Source organism: Apostichopus japonicus, chromosome 2, assembly GCF_037975245.1.
Source record: "Apostichopus japonicus isolate 1M-3 chromosome 2, ASM3797524v1, whole genome shotgun sequence".
Taxonomy (NCBI): domain Eukaryota; kingdom Metazoa; phylum Echinodermata; class Holothuroidea; order Aspidochirotida; family Stichopodidae; genus Apostichopus; species Apostichopus japonicus.
In genome coordinates this window covers 30,760,408-30,775,477 of record NC_092562.1, presented here as the reverse complement: position 1 = coordinate 30,775,477, position 15,070 = coordinate 30,760,408, and the positions used below count along the sequence as shown (strand labels likewise).

At 37.5% G+C, this 15,070-nt stretch overlaps 1 protein-coding gene across 3 annotated transcripts in view; it reads left to right on the top strand.

Annotated features, from left to right (window-relative positions):
• LOC139955968 (uncharacterized) overlaps positions 1-15,070 on the top strand; it is a 595,985-nt gene that overhangs the window by 500,959 nt on the left and 79,956 nt on the right. For 2 of the 3 annotated variants that reach the window (XM_071955175.1, XM_071955174.1), the window contains exon 40: positions 6,421-6,681. The exons of the other annotated variant lie outside the window; for it this stretch is intronic. In XM_071955175.1, the coding sequence (XP_071811276.1) occupies positions 6,421-6,681 (261 nt within the window). The remainder of the gene's footprint in view (positions 1-6,420; positions 6,682-15,070) is intronic. 3 annotated transcript variants of the gene reach the window in all.

The following is a 15,070-nucleotide window of genomic DNA, read 5'->3' as shown; positions in this document are numbered from 1 at the left end:
CCTTTCTATCGCGAGTCCCGATATAGTTTTACTATCGGAGGAAGCGGGCTCATCACAATATTACATGATACCGAAACACATTTAATAACCCGTTGTTTTCCCACTCCCGGTACTATTTACACATATTGCACTGTGATCGGGACTAGTCAATACCAGGATACCGGGATTAACGTGACTACCGGGATCCCGCACAATGCTATAGTAGGCACCCAGCAATTGAGCAGATGTAGGTGTTTTTCCTAATTGAGTATTAGGTTACAATACAAGTATATAGTTACACCCAGCTAAGGACACAACAGCCAAGATGAGATAGAAGCAACAATACTTGGAAAACGTCAATATAGTATTTATTTGTGTACCACAAAAGCACTACAAATTTGTATAATCTCCTAGCAAACCAGAACAAAAGCAAGTTTAGATTCCATGAAAACAAAAATGACAAAATAATTTTGAAAAATTTGTATGTTTAGAGTAAAGTTCACATAAGCAATTTGTTGTCTGTTTGGTAATAAATATCTTAAACACAAAGCAGTTGTGGGCTTGGTTAGTCTTTAGTTTGTTGCAAGTGATACTGGATTAATGAAGAGATAATATGTTGTAAGTAGGACAATTTAGGGAGAAGTTTCTTCTTTGCTGAAATAAAAACACAAGGATTGTCAAAGGTCATGAGAGTCAGGAAGCAGGACTAACATCACATGCTACTTGTTCAGCAAGTTTGTTCAAGTGCCATAGATACATGCCAAGAAAGTGCTCATTACTCATTTGTCACAACTGCAGCCCAAATCCCGCCACCATGAAGTAGGCCATATGAAGACTTTTCCAGTTGATCTATGTAACTGATAAATCATATCCTCTCTCATACTTGCTTGATCGAGTTAATACTTTATTGCTTATAATTACCCAATGCATAGAATGATGATGGTAGCTATAGATAGCTTCATGTGCAGTACATAAACTGGAACTAGGTATGTCTGGTATGGTGTGAACAAGTCAACTAATTCTTCCAGTTGATATAGCATAACTGGTTTGCAGAGGATCTAAAGTTGCCATGAGCTAAGTTCCAGAAAGTGGTGAAACATGGATTTTCTAAGATTCCCAAAGTTCTGTAAATAGTTCAAAGGCCGGAAGTAGCTTACAATTACAAGCACAGTTCTGTTGAATCAATAGTTTGGTAGTTACCTGTAATGCCCCTTAATGATTTAGCATTTTAGATAAACAAATGTAAGGTGAATTCTTGACATGCTATGTAGATATAGCACTTTCTTGTCAGGTTTCTGGTTGCTGTATTGCATTTGGTGGAGGCCATAGTTTATTTTAGGTTTGCAGTGATGAAAATCAGAAAGCCTTGTAGACAGGAAAACTCTAAACAAGCTCAGCTTTTGTGAATCTTGTAGGCTACTTTATTGTGTGTATAGATGATGCCACCCTATGAGTTCTTTAATGCTTCTCTACTATTTCTTGGTGCAGGTCAAAGTTCATACAAGCTCTTAAAACCATGTAAATGGAGTAAGTTGGAGAGCATTAAAGTCAGAATGGTCAGTTGTGTTGTGGTGAATATATTTGGTATAAAGAAGATTTTAGTGAGTTCTCAGTTGTCATCCATTTTAAGGTCATTTGATATTGTTGACAAAATTTATAATGGTTCCTATGTGACTGTACTGTTAAATATGTCTGTGCTCTGATCATGGGGTATTTTGAACACCACATATCTTTTACAATATCTGTTTATTAATAACCTATTTTAATGCAGTTCTATTTGTTTCTTATAGCTTTCAGAGATCTTGTTGGAAGGGAATGGGGGTACCTGGAAGGCTTACAATCTTTATCAGTAGGCTAATAGTTTTTGTCCAAGTGAATGTTCCAGATTTTCTTTACAATTTGAAAATTCATTGGACCATCACACACCCACTAAATTTACAACACTTGTGTAACATGCCCAAGGTTCTGATGATCTTCTAAAATATCACTTGAAGAAAAAAAAGGTAATCAAGATCAATCTTCCAGTTGACCCCTTTTATAGTGTGTGTAACAGACACTTACTTAATTTGAGGCTTCACAGCTGCATGGTTGTTCTGAGGTCTACCACTAAATGCTGCTTCAGTATCTCAGCACTGTTAATTACTGTATCATTCTATGAGGCTTCCAAATCAGTTTCTTTGTCACACCATTATCAAGTAAATTATTTTCTATTCCTGTTACCAGGTCAGTCTGATCCTCCCTATGTTGCTGTGGTGAAGAGTCCTGTAGCAACCACAGCTTATCCGACCACCATTGAAGTACACACAGGTGATTCCCAAACAGCCAATGTAACATTTGATAAAGCAGTGCTTCTTCCAGGTGGGGCAGATTCTCCAGGATATATGTTTACACTGAATAGTCCTAGAGTACCAGATGAAGCAATGACAAACATCAACAGTGAACCTGCTACTCTTACCCTACCTACTAACATGACTAATGCTGCAAGGACTGGTATCTACACCATCACGGTAACAGATGTTGGAAGCCCAGCTGTTGCATGGAGGGTCTTAGTGACCAATGAAGCAGGTATGTGAGGGTTTTTGAAGTAGTTCTAACAGATAACTGCTTTGATATGGGACCACAGTAATTAATTGGGTTCTACACAACATTTATTACTCTTGCTTACTGAAATTTTGGCAGAAATATGAATTTGTTTCAAATATTCATTAAGGCAACCACACCAATTGGTGTTGAATCAATACATACTACACATAGTCATTAAATGAAAATGCAAATGAGCGGGCAATGTGTTCGTCACAAGCCCAACACAGAAAATATAAATAAATTTCAATGCTGGTTAACTTCAGACAAAGAGTGCCTCAAAAAAACAATAATTTGAACATGGTTATGCAAGCTGGTCAACCAGAAACTGTAATGTAGATGTAAATTTAGTGGTTTAGTGGTTTAGCATAACTAATTGAAGTTTAAGAATTTAAAAGAGAAAATTGCAAAGAACATTGACATTTATATTTGACTCAGCTTACTGTACTTTCCAAAAAGAGTTACATTGAGCTGGTCTGCTACATATTTTAATACAAAAGCGTTGTAACATACAGTACATGTCTCTTCCCAGCCATGTTTAAACTTGACATTGTGCATACACTTGTACAGTACTTTATTTCTTGGCCTCTTTCCAAGAATTTTGATCCTTGCATTCTTTTGTGATGTTATTTCACTTAATCTACAGGTAACTTGTTTTACATTTTCAAATAAGCAAATACCATTCTTATATTTCCCAAATATATTATTTTCTGCTTTCTGACCTGGATTGCACGAAAAACACTACTAGAATATTGAAACAGAATAGTGTTGTCCTTTAATCGCAAATCCCTACCATATGTCGTTTGCGAAACGTTTTATTGCAACATATCTGCCAACCTGTTTTCACAAGATTAGGAGATTTAGAAGTTTGCATTCCAAAAATATTGGGAAATCTGGGAACATATTGCAGAAAAGTGGACAAATTCCAGCTGAAACAAGAAGAGCAATATAAAAAGAACATGTAGACAGTTTTGGATTTACTTCTGTCATATAATAGTACGCAGTAAGTAAAAGTGATTGTCTGGCTAACATTAAAGCTTGAGACCACAATGGCATTAACATTATTATTTAAATGCAATTATATCCTGTCAAAGGAAATGGATTTTGTTCTCCGGGAGATGAGCATATAAGATCGGGAGAGAATGAGGTTGCATTACAGTTCACGCCGTAAAGTTTGGTGGAATTATCATGATGGGTTCTCCTATTTCAATTTCATGGTCAATAAACCTTGCAGGATGTTCAAAAACTAACTGGAACTGTGCCAGAAGCATGATAAAATAATCAATCATAGATGGCTGGACCATCAAAAAGAAATCATGATACTGCATGAAAAAGCTACCTAAAATCACAAAATCACTTATGCAGCTTCAACTCCGAAGTGGAACAAGATACCAACTTTTGTAGGATATCCAGAATGTATTTTGAAAAGGCTCTTTCAACCTGCATTGTTTCTGAGATGATCCGACTTGATCCGACTATGAATTATAAAAACAGTACCTGCAGTTCCGCAAAGTTGTAAGACTAGATGCAATATAATGTAGGAATGGGTTCTGTCTTACCTGGGAGCTTATTGAGATCATATGGGTTCATTTCTATGGTACAATATTTTCTTGGTGATGAGGCAAGATATCGATTTAATTGATGAGTCTCGCACATATTAGTACACATCCCTGCTCCCTCCACCCTTCTGTGAACTCATGTAAGGCAATTTTATAAATATTTTCATGAAAATCATAGGAATGATTTGTTATGTAAATTTATAAACTATTTTGCCCCCCCCCCCTCTTGATCATGGAAGTTACAAATATTCCAGGGATTCTGCATATTTCCACCTTGATTCAGCCATTTACCACTTCAGCCAAATGTCACTTCACTTTGAAACTTGCTCATGTTTAAAAACTTAATTACGGCAACCTGCCAAGCTTCCAGCAAAGAAAAGAAAATTATATTCATACCATATAGTTGTACACTCATTAGCCAACATGTTGGTGAATGTTTGAATTTAGCTTAACAAACATTATTTTGGTAAGTGTAGAAATTGAAAGACAGTGAGAGGGGTTAACTTTTTTGTCTCTGGTGGGATTGGAGCAATAAAGGTGTTTAAGGTTACCGTATATGATTCATCGTGGAAGACAAATGGAATTTCATGACACCTCATATGAAATATATATGATGTATGGCTCTGGTTTTGTATTAAAATAATATTTTGTTGCTGTGGTGGGTTAAAATTTTTTTCTTTGCAGTTGATTTTTCACAAATACAGTAAGTGTCTCAATAGATGCTATTTCTTTATCTGATTTCTAGGTCTCATGCAATGAAACTTGTATGTAAGCTCTTACAATATCTAAATATTTAGAAGAGAGAAATGAATATCAATGTGTTTCGATTGTTTTCGGGGCAGAACTCAATTCTTTGTCCTGACTTTCATGTTCAATGATGACAATCGTAATGGCAATGTTAGAACAGGAAGAATATCAAATATATATACTGTATTGTAAAGGGAGAGGGACAGGGAAAGGAAATACTTGCAACTAGGATACATACATGAAGAATACATCACTATGTCAGTCCTCCTTGGATAAGTCAAGTATACATAAATCCAGAGCACTTAAGTTGATACTGTACCCAACATCACATACTGCTTTTATAGTAACTTTTGATAGTCATTTGACTTTAATATATATGACAAACATTAATGATTCCTACATGGGAGTGATGGTTTAGGTTCTTTATAGTCATTTTGACATGTTTTGCACACTCATATATGACAATAAAACAGACTTTCAATTCCAGTGCCCTTTGTCTCTGACATTTCAACAATATGACTTGATCACACATACAGTACTGTTTATGCTCAACCCATTTCCATGCATATCCCACAAGTTAAAATTCCATAAACCTTGCAGTTGAGAAGTTCACAACAGCCCATTTCTTTATACCAACTTGGTCAGTTTTGGCCTTTGACCTTCATTGTGACCATTAATATTTTACATTGATTTAGTACATGATATACACCTTGAGTCTCATTCTGTAAATGGGTATGAGGTGTTTGATCACCTACACATATGATCAATGTGATGGTAGCAGTCTAAATTGAAACCTTTGCAATCATAATGGTGTCTGTGTGTGTGTATTTTGTTTGTGTATGTGTGCCTCATGCCTCGCTTGAAGCACTATGTGTATCACAAAACGGATGCTTAATTGGAAGGATATCAAACTTTGTATGCGTACCCCATATTGAATTAAAACAGCTAGACAGCTGTTGAATGATCATGTGACGGCAGCACAAGGCAAGTCTGAAAATCTGAAGAATGGAAATGTAGATTTATTTCATATTTAGTATGTAAATATCACATATTATGTAGATGAACTCTATTGTTTTAATTAGAGGTCAAAGATCATTAGAGGTCACAGTGTGAAATCTATGTGAACACAATCTCTCTTTTAATGGGAAACTGGGTTGTATCTCATATGGAATATATAACATATGTTGAACCCTTGTGGTTTATTGTTGTTATGTAAAGGTCATCCAAAATAAAAGTCTGCAAACATGATATCTGAAGAAAGAAACAATCTTCACCTTTAAGAGGAGTTTGTGAAATGTTTACAATGTTTGCACATACACACAAGTGTACACACACACTCTGATAAACATAACTGCATAGTTTATTTGTCTGATTATTAAACAAGTATGTAAATCAATAAGGAAACTTAAAGCAATAATTTTGGCAATTTGAAGGCAGGTTTACCAACATACAGGTACAGGCAAATAGCTGTGCAGCAATATAATATGTAACAAATTTGTAACTATTACAGACTGTGTGCTGGTATCACTACCTAATGATCTTAATTTCTTCTCAGCAACTATTAAAACTTTGGAATATTCCACTGGTGCATCAATGGGCGATAGCGTGACTGTCATGGTTGAGTCAAGCGTAGATACAGCAATGCTTCGTTGGAGGAGAGATGGAGCTAGGAATCCAGACGGGTCAACAGGCAGCTCTTGTGTGGGAAAGACATCTTGTGGTGATGCTAGTGCTTTGAAATCTGTTGTCTTTGAGAGCCATGAAACAAGTGAATACAAAAAACAAGTCCATGCCATCATGAATGTGATTGTCAGAGGTGGGTATTTTGTTTGATTTTCACATCTTATATATACTAATATAGGTTTCTTCATATTTACTTTTTCCTCACTTCGCTGTCTCCTCACAATATTAGCACTCTCATACTACAGTACCTAGAGTAGACAGTGCCTAGAGTAGAAAGTGCCTAGAGTAGAGTATAGTAGACCTTCCGGTCAATTCCTTTATCATTCTGCACTCAAAGTGTTTAGAATGTTCGTTTCCTGCTTGGATTCTTTTCGATCCAATAATTCACTCAGAACTGTTGTAATCTGCACCTTTCTTGGTGTTTTCAGAAGAAAGAATATTTGGACATATTTTGTGCGTACTGTAGCCCGATAAGTATCCTTTATCAATTGGGAAGGCTTTTGGGGAATGTTTGGGAGCAGTGCCTCTCCCGTTTTGTATTGTGTATTCGGGGTATGTGTATTGGGAGCAGTGCCTCTCCCGCTTTGTTTTTTGTATTCAGGGTATGTGTATTGCATATTCAATGTATGTGCATTGTGTATTCGGGTACGTGTAGCTGTTCCGCAAATGGCTGCCGCTAGTTCTCCTGCCCTCCACTATGTTGAATTGTTGTAGATTTATTTATGCAATATTGTATTCTCTCTGTTACTATCAGTGGTAGTTTTTAGTGAAGAAAGAAATTTGGGTTAAGATTGAAATATAAATAGTAACAGTCTTGTGGTTTCAATAGGTCATTGGCTTTCAAGTTTGTAGTCATATGTATGATTGAGCTCAAGTTATAAATCTCTTTAGGGAACATTGCCAAATCTAATCGCATGTGAGCGTCTATTGTCTATTCATTGAAATCAGTTAAGCATGACCACAGCTCTACTGGCTCTCATTAATATGCAGAGTGGGCGGAGCTTGAGTCTGTTTGCATGTTTAGAGTGCTTCCACAGTCAGCAGTGGTTGCTAGGCTTTCTAGTCACTTCGCCCAACAACCATTTCGCCCAACTGCCATTTCGCCCAACCAGCCTGGTCATTTCGCCCAACCAGCCTGGTCATTTCGTCCAACCAGCATGGTCATTTTGCCCAACCATCATAGTCATTTCGCCCAACCAGCATGGTCATTTCGCCCAACCAGCATGGTCATTTCGCCCAACCTTATTTTTACTAATATTCAGTCAGAATAATATTACTTTTTCTATTCCACTAGTTCAATTTGATTTATTTTGGGTTAGGTTACTTCGTAATAGGTAAATAAAAAAGGGAGGTCCGCTCGATATGGATCAAAGTCTGAGCAGTTATTTCGGGTATAATGGGAGGATTACACTACTTTAGGCGTTTACGCATACAATGGAAGTTATATTATTATACAAACACAGGGGAATCGGTCTTCGTAAAAACCTATCAAACCTAACCCCTAAAACACTGATCCATCCTACTGACTAACAATTCCCGAACGTTTCCTTATTAAATTGAAAAAAATATATATAAAACCCGTCCGTAATATTGAAGTACTATATTTAATCAATGTAACCACTTTATCAATGTAACCACATATGTAATCACATATGTAATCAATTTAACCACGACTTCAACTTTCCTTAATACTCGGTTCGTATCCCGTAACGCTAACAATTCCCGAACGTTTATTATCAAACCTATCAAACCTAACCCCTAAAACACTGACTCCATCCTCAAGATTCCTTAATATTCGGTTCGTATCCTGTAACGTTAAAAATTCCCGAACATTTCCTTACTAAAGTTATACAAAGTAAAGGACTTCAAGTTTCCTTAATATTCATTAATATTCGAACGTTTACTATCAAACCTAACCCCTAACGCACTGATCGATCCTCAAGTTTCCTTAATATTCGGTTCGTATCCTGTAACGTTAACAATTCCCGAACGTTTCCTTTTGAAGTATCATATTTAATCAAGGTTGGGCGAAATGACCAGGCTGGTTGGGCGAAATGACCAGGCTGGTTGGGCGAAATGACCTGGCTGGTTGGGCGAAATGACCAGGCTGGTTGGGCGAAATGACCAGGCTGGTTGGGCGAAATGGTAAGGTTGGGCGAAATGGCAGTTGGGCGAAATGGTTGTTGGGCGAAGTGTCCTGCTTCCGTTGCTAGCATCCTTTCATTTATAAGGGTTACAATAGGCCTTGCTGATTTAGGCTTTTGTTTGCGATTGAGTGGTAGTCTCTTTGAAAATGAACAGTACGTTAAGGCACCATATGGGTGGAACCTTTCAGAATTGAATAGGCTAAGGAAAGGTCGGATCAATGTCATGGTTGCATGAAGATTTTTGGCCCAGCCTAGGCTCAGAATCGTAGATCGTTGCAACTACTGTTACCTCCATGCATTGAGCACCCCATGCCACAGGTTGACAAAACTTTTCTATATCTCACTTTATATTTCAAATTAATATATTGCAAATTCGAAACAAAAATCACCAATACAGAGAACACCACATCACAGATTGCAATAGTTACAGCTTACCCTGCAAATAATCATCGACTCACTTTTTCTCTTGTTAAGTTACTTTTGCAGTGCAAATGAATACTTATAGCGTATAATAGGCTACCATATAACTGTGAACAAAACATGGTTATTCCAGAGTCTCGTTTTCGAAACGATCTCAGTTCCGTGCCAATGTTATGAACTCGATCCATCTTTCTATTTTTTTTTTAAAGCGTGTGACTGGTTATACATATATGTAAAGCCGGGAGTGGTAAGGTTGTCCGTGTGGTGACACCCATGGTGGAGATAGGGTGACACAAATGACCAGTCAAAGATTGGTTTACTTGGCAAGCAGTGAATTAACTCTCCCCTCTAGCGAGCTCTAAATGTGAAAGAAGAAAACAAGAAAACCACTTGAATAGTTTCTAAAGGTATAAGAAGCAGTGTAGCCTCACCATTCATCATAGGCACTTCTTTAATTTATTAGATATAATTTGGAAGGCGACTTTAAGTTGGCTAAGTGAGCTAAAATTGATCTTTGACATATCTAGGTGATGTTCCTCAGACACAATGATAACTGGAAAATACAACAATACATGAGCAGTTTACCCTTTGACATATATGCATCAAATGGAACATCACTGGGGGCTCACTTTCATATTACCCTAACTTTTGTTTCCAACTGTATTACCCAACATATGGGGATTTTTCCCTAATATAAATGGCAGCTCAAAATTTGATAAACATTTGGTCCATTTCAACTTATCCTAAACATTACTGAAACAATTTACTAAGATCCGGTGGGAAACAAGTCAGTACCAACGCCTACACTGTTATGTGTGCAACAATTACGTTTAGCGACACATGGGCGTGGCCACTTTAAAACAATGCTTCGGTGAGGACTATCCGAGGGCGCTATTAGCGAACCCCCCTACAGTCACTAACATATACAGCCTAAGTGTAATATAACCCGATAGGCTCCAAAGCTTACAATACATGTGCCAGTCTGGGTATATAACCTAAACATGTGAACATATACAAACATAAATATCACAGAGGGTCACATTTGCCATCTGCGGTGCCCATTAAACACTAAGTTATCATAAAATCTCATGTTACATGACATGCAGTAGAAGAATAAAAATAAGTTCCTTTACTGTAACTTGTTCCGCCATTGCAACAGCAAACGTAACTTGAACACTGCTATAATGACATTCTACTAGCCTAGCCTCTGCTCATAGATAACAGACTCCTCTTAATTTTTGGCACGGTAGGCAGAGAAAACATTGTATATTTACTCCTGTAGTCCAACATCTCATTTTCTATAGTAATCAGTGATCCGACCTATGTCGAAAGTCAACCTACAACAAGTTCAAGATGCTATGCAAGTTTTCTTCCGCGAACAGTGTCAGTGTGTAAATCATATTGTTATTTGCACACGTACAAAGCGTATTGGTTTTGGCAGTGTCTGGTGCTTGTTAACGTTGTCAATCCTTCTGTTTGAAATAAGTAAGAAAACAACATAAATAACAACCGCTGTTTTTGTAGTCACTGATATCCTGATCTAAGTGATTTTGCTGATTTATTTGATATCAGTCATGCATCTTTGGTGATCATTCGTCAGTCACTTAATTAGGCTATCACAAAACTATTTATCAAGTCACCAGGGACCTAACTACTACCATGTTACTTGACTGTACAAAATAGATACAACTTCCAAATGCCAACCTATAATACACTAAGCCTACTGGCATACTGCATTACAAATAGGCTTTAAAAAACTGTGCACTAATTCGACACAATCGTACAAACAAAATAAACTTGAATCGATTGTTGATGACTGATAGCTTTAAACCAGAAAAAGTTAACCTGTGAAACTTAATCATTATTCAAAACAAAATGTTATTCATCTCGGTCCTAAACAAAAAAGTTCATTGTCCACACCAATGATGTCATAGACTGCCCCCCTCCCCCTCATTAAATCTTAGTCTCAGCTGAGCTAGAGCTGATCACTCAAGTGTATAACCAAGCTGAAGAAGTGAACAATAGCCTTGTGAGCACACGCCTTCATGGCAGCAATTAGATTAGGCATGCAGTGGTCCCTTATGAAATATGTTAACTAAATTTCTTTTTTATTGCAAGGGTTTAGGTGTGGAAACAAGGTGTGAAAACAAGTCCTTGTTGACATTCAAGAACGAATGAGTTTCGTATTAAGTCCGCTTGTGAGATTAATATACTGTGCAAGGGTAAAAAGGTCATATCAGCTGTTTACATTTTCCAATTTTTTCCCTTAGTCTCAGCTGAGAGCTGATCACTCAAGTGTATAACCAAGCTGAAGAAGTGAACAATAGCCTTGTGAGCACACGCCTTCATGACAGCGATTAGATTTGGCAATGGTCCCTTATGAAATAAGTTAACTAAATTTCTTTTTCATTGCAAGGGTTTAGGTGTGAAAACAAGGCCTTGTTGACATTGAAGAACGAGTGAGTTTCGTATGAAGTCCGCTTGTGAGATTAACATACTGTGCAAGGGTAAAATGGTCATATCAGCTGTTTACATTTTCCCATTTTCCCCTTAGTCTCAGCTGAGAGCTGATCACTCTTGTGTATAACCAAGCTGAAGAAGTGAACAATAGCCTTGTGAGCACACGCCTTCATGGCAGCAATTAGATTAGGCATGCAGTGGTCCCTTATGAAATATGTTAACTAAATTTCTTTTTTATTGCAAGGGTTTAGGTGTGGAAACAAGGTGTGAAAACAAGTCCTTGTTGACATTCAAGAACGAATGAGTTTCGTATTAAGTCCGCTTGTGAGATTAATATACTGTGCAAGGGTAAAAAGGTCATATCAGCTGTTTACATTTTCCAATTTTTTCCCTTAGTCTCAGCTGAGAGCTGATCACTCAAGTGTATAACCAAGCTGAAGAAGTGAACAATAGCCTTGTGAGCACACGCCTTCATGACAGCGATTAGATTTGGCAATGGTCCCTTATGAAATAAGTTAACTAAATTTCTTTTTCATTGCAAGGGTTTAGGTGTGAAAACAAGGCCTTGTTGACATTGAAGAACGAGTGAGTTTCGTATGAAGTCCGCTTGTGAGATTAACATACTGTGCAAGGGTAAAATGGTCATATCAGCTGTTTACATTTTCCCATTTTCCCCTTAGTCTCAGCTGAGAGCTGATCACTCTTGTGTATAACCAAGCTGAAGAAGTGAACAATAGCCTTGTGAGCACACACCTTCATGACAGCGATTAGATTTGGCAATGGTCCCTTATGAAATAAGTTAACTAAATTTCTTTTTCATTGCAAGGGTTTAGGTGTGAAAACAAGGCCTTGTTGACATTGAAGAACGAATGAGTTTCGTACTAAGTCCGCTTGTGAGATTAACATACTGTGCAAGGGTAAAAAGGTCATATCAGCTATTTACATTTTCCCATTTTCCCCTTAGTCTCAGCTGAGAGCTGATCACTCAAGTGAATAACCAAGCTGAAGAAGTGAACAATAGCCTTGTGAGCACACTCCTTCATGACAGCGATTAGATTTGGCAATGGTCCCTTATGAAATAAGTTAACTAAATGTCTTGTTTATTGCAAGGGTTTAGGTGTGAAAACAAGGCCTTGTTTACATTTAAGAACGAATGAGTTTCGTATTAAGTACTAATAAAGTACTACTCTGTACACCACTGACCAGCAATATTGCATCATTGCTCACTGTATTCAAAGCACTCCATACCACTATTATTACCACTATACACGTTAAACCAGATTCAAATTTCTTCCAAACCCTTCAAATGGATGAGTGAAAGATCTTGCTAGTCAGCGTTTTACTGCTGATGTCATATTTGAGGCTAACCAACATCAAAGTCATTTAATGTTTGGTCCAAAGACCCAGTAAGATCTATGCCTAGGCTGATGTAACTTCATTGTAGGCCAGTCTAGACATAATGGTTTACTAATTGCCATGGTAACCGAACTCCAAAACATCTGTTTTGAAATAAACAAAAAATAACCAATTTTGGTCTCTTCAAAAATCTGTGCAGTCGGTGTACAGTGAATTAAAGTTTATTACATTTTAAGAAGACTACGTTTTTCAGTTTGTGTTTGTCTGACAACCTTTACGGTAACTTGTTAGCAGTGTTGGTCGAATAGGCTCAAAGGAAAATGAAATGGGTGCGCATATAGCCTTGTTCGGTAGTGTTTCGTTAAGAAAGGCAACTGCCTGGATACGTATACAAACAAACACACTTACGTACTGCACCTTCAGAAATACCCGCCCAATTGCAACTGGATAGAGCGGATATTATATAACTTATAACTTACCGTTCATATTATATTTATTAAAAACGCAAGAGGGATTGAAGAAGCCCCCAAAGGAGGACTATTCTTAAGACGGCCCGTGGACTTTAAGTATTAGTATTTGGCGTTCACACTAAGGGAATCACCAATGCAGACAAGAAGTACGGGTGAGTTCTGAAGCATGAACAAGGCCCAAATGAAGTTGATCTATTGCCCCCACATTCTCATCTTTTAGCACTTCCTGAAAGGAAGAAATGCTTCACTGACCAAATAATAGCAAGGAAATAGTTAAGAAAAGCTTTTCAAAATGAACACATTGTGTTAAATATATCAGTGTTATATATGCAGCAAAGGCTGGGATATTCATAAAACTTGTTGAAAATTTGTTGCTTTCTGTGCAAAATGTGTAAAGGGTTTATGAATTAGTCCCAGTTTTCTAAAATACGTTTTTTTCTATTCTAACAATACAAGAATACTTGTCTATTTTACCACGTATTAAATATACTTTTTGTGGTACCTGTACATAAAAAGCCCTGCTTTGCAAACAAAGTTGTGATTACCTATCCCTAGGCTAGCTCTGAGTTTCTGTTTACTTTGTACAGAACTTCATTCTCATAAAACTACAGGCATGAAACTTTCTCAGTAATTTCTACAGGCTCTTTGACATCAGAGTTTATATAAAGAGTAACAGTATAATGCAATTTTTTGAGGGTTCATATACTTAACAAAAATAACGCTAACGCATAACACAAAGATACAGTATAAATACAGTCCGACATGAGATTACTTTAATATTTTAACACTCTTCAATTGCAGGCAAAAGGTCCAGTCAATTCTTTGACTCCACAGTCTTTCTCAGCTGTTTAAATTTGTCCCCTTGCAATTCATGATTTTTTTATTTTTTTATGGTAGATTCACTTTTTAAATGGGTGTTTAGTCCCTGCAACCAAACTGCTTCTTATGCAGCACTCACCAATGCCATGTATTCAGCTTCCACAGTAGAGAGTGCAGCACTTGTTTCTGCTCTTCCAACTGACTGCAGTTCCACTTGTCTGGAACAAATATCCTGAGCTTGATATTTGGTCATCGATATCTTCTGCCCAGTCAGCATATGAGTATCAAATGAAGTCTTTGAGCCATCTTTGCTGTACATTAGAGCAAAGTTTCGGATACCTTTAAGGAACGCATAATACGTTTGATGACTGTACAGTGCTACTGCATTGCCAATCCAACCCATGGGTTGGATTGGAAATGAACCTTGCCATACTGCTCATGCATAGGTTATATTTGGTCTTGTCATAGTTGATAGGTACAGCAAACTGCCCACAGCAGATTCAGCGGCGTATCCAGGATTTTCTAACCCAGGGGCGCGAATTACTATCTAAGCGGAGCGCCACCATCGGTTTTCGCTTCCTTCTCCTTCATCCTCTTCCCCCCCTCTTTTTCCCTTTTTTCTTCTCTTTTTTTTTTTCTCTCCTCTTTTTCTTACCCGGGGGGCACGTGCCCCCAACGCCCCCCCTGGATACGCGCCTGAGAAAAGTACAGTCCTTGATCTACACCATAACAAGAAATATGGAGTTCTTCTATAAACTTCACTTCAAACTGATAGGCGAGAGATGACTTGTTCCATTCGTTTATAACCCTTTTCAGCCAAGAGAATATCATCAACATAAACGGCAATGAT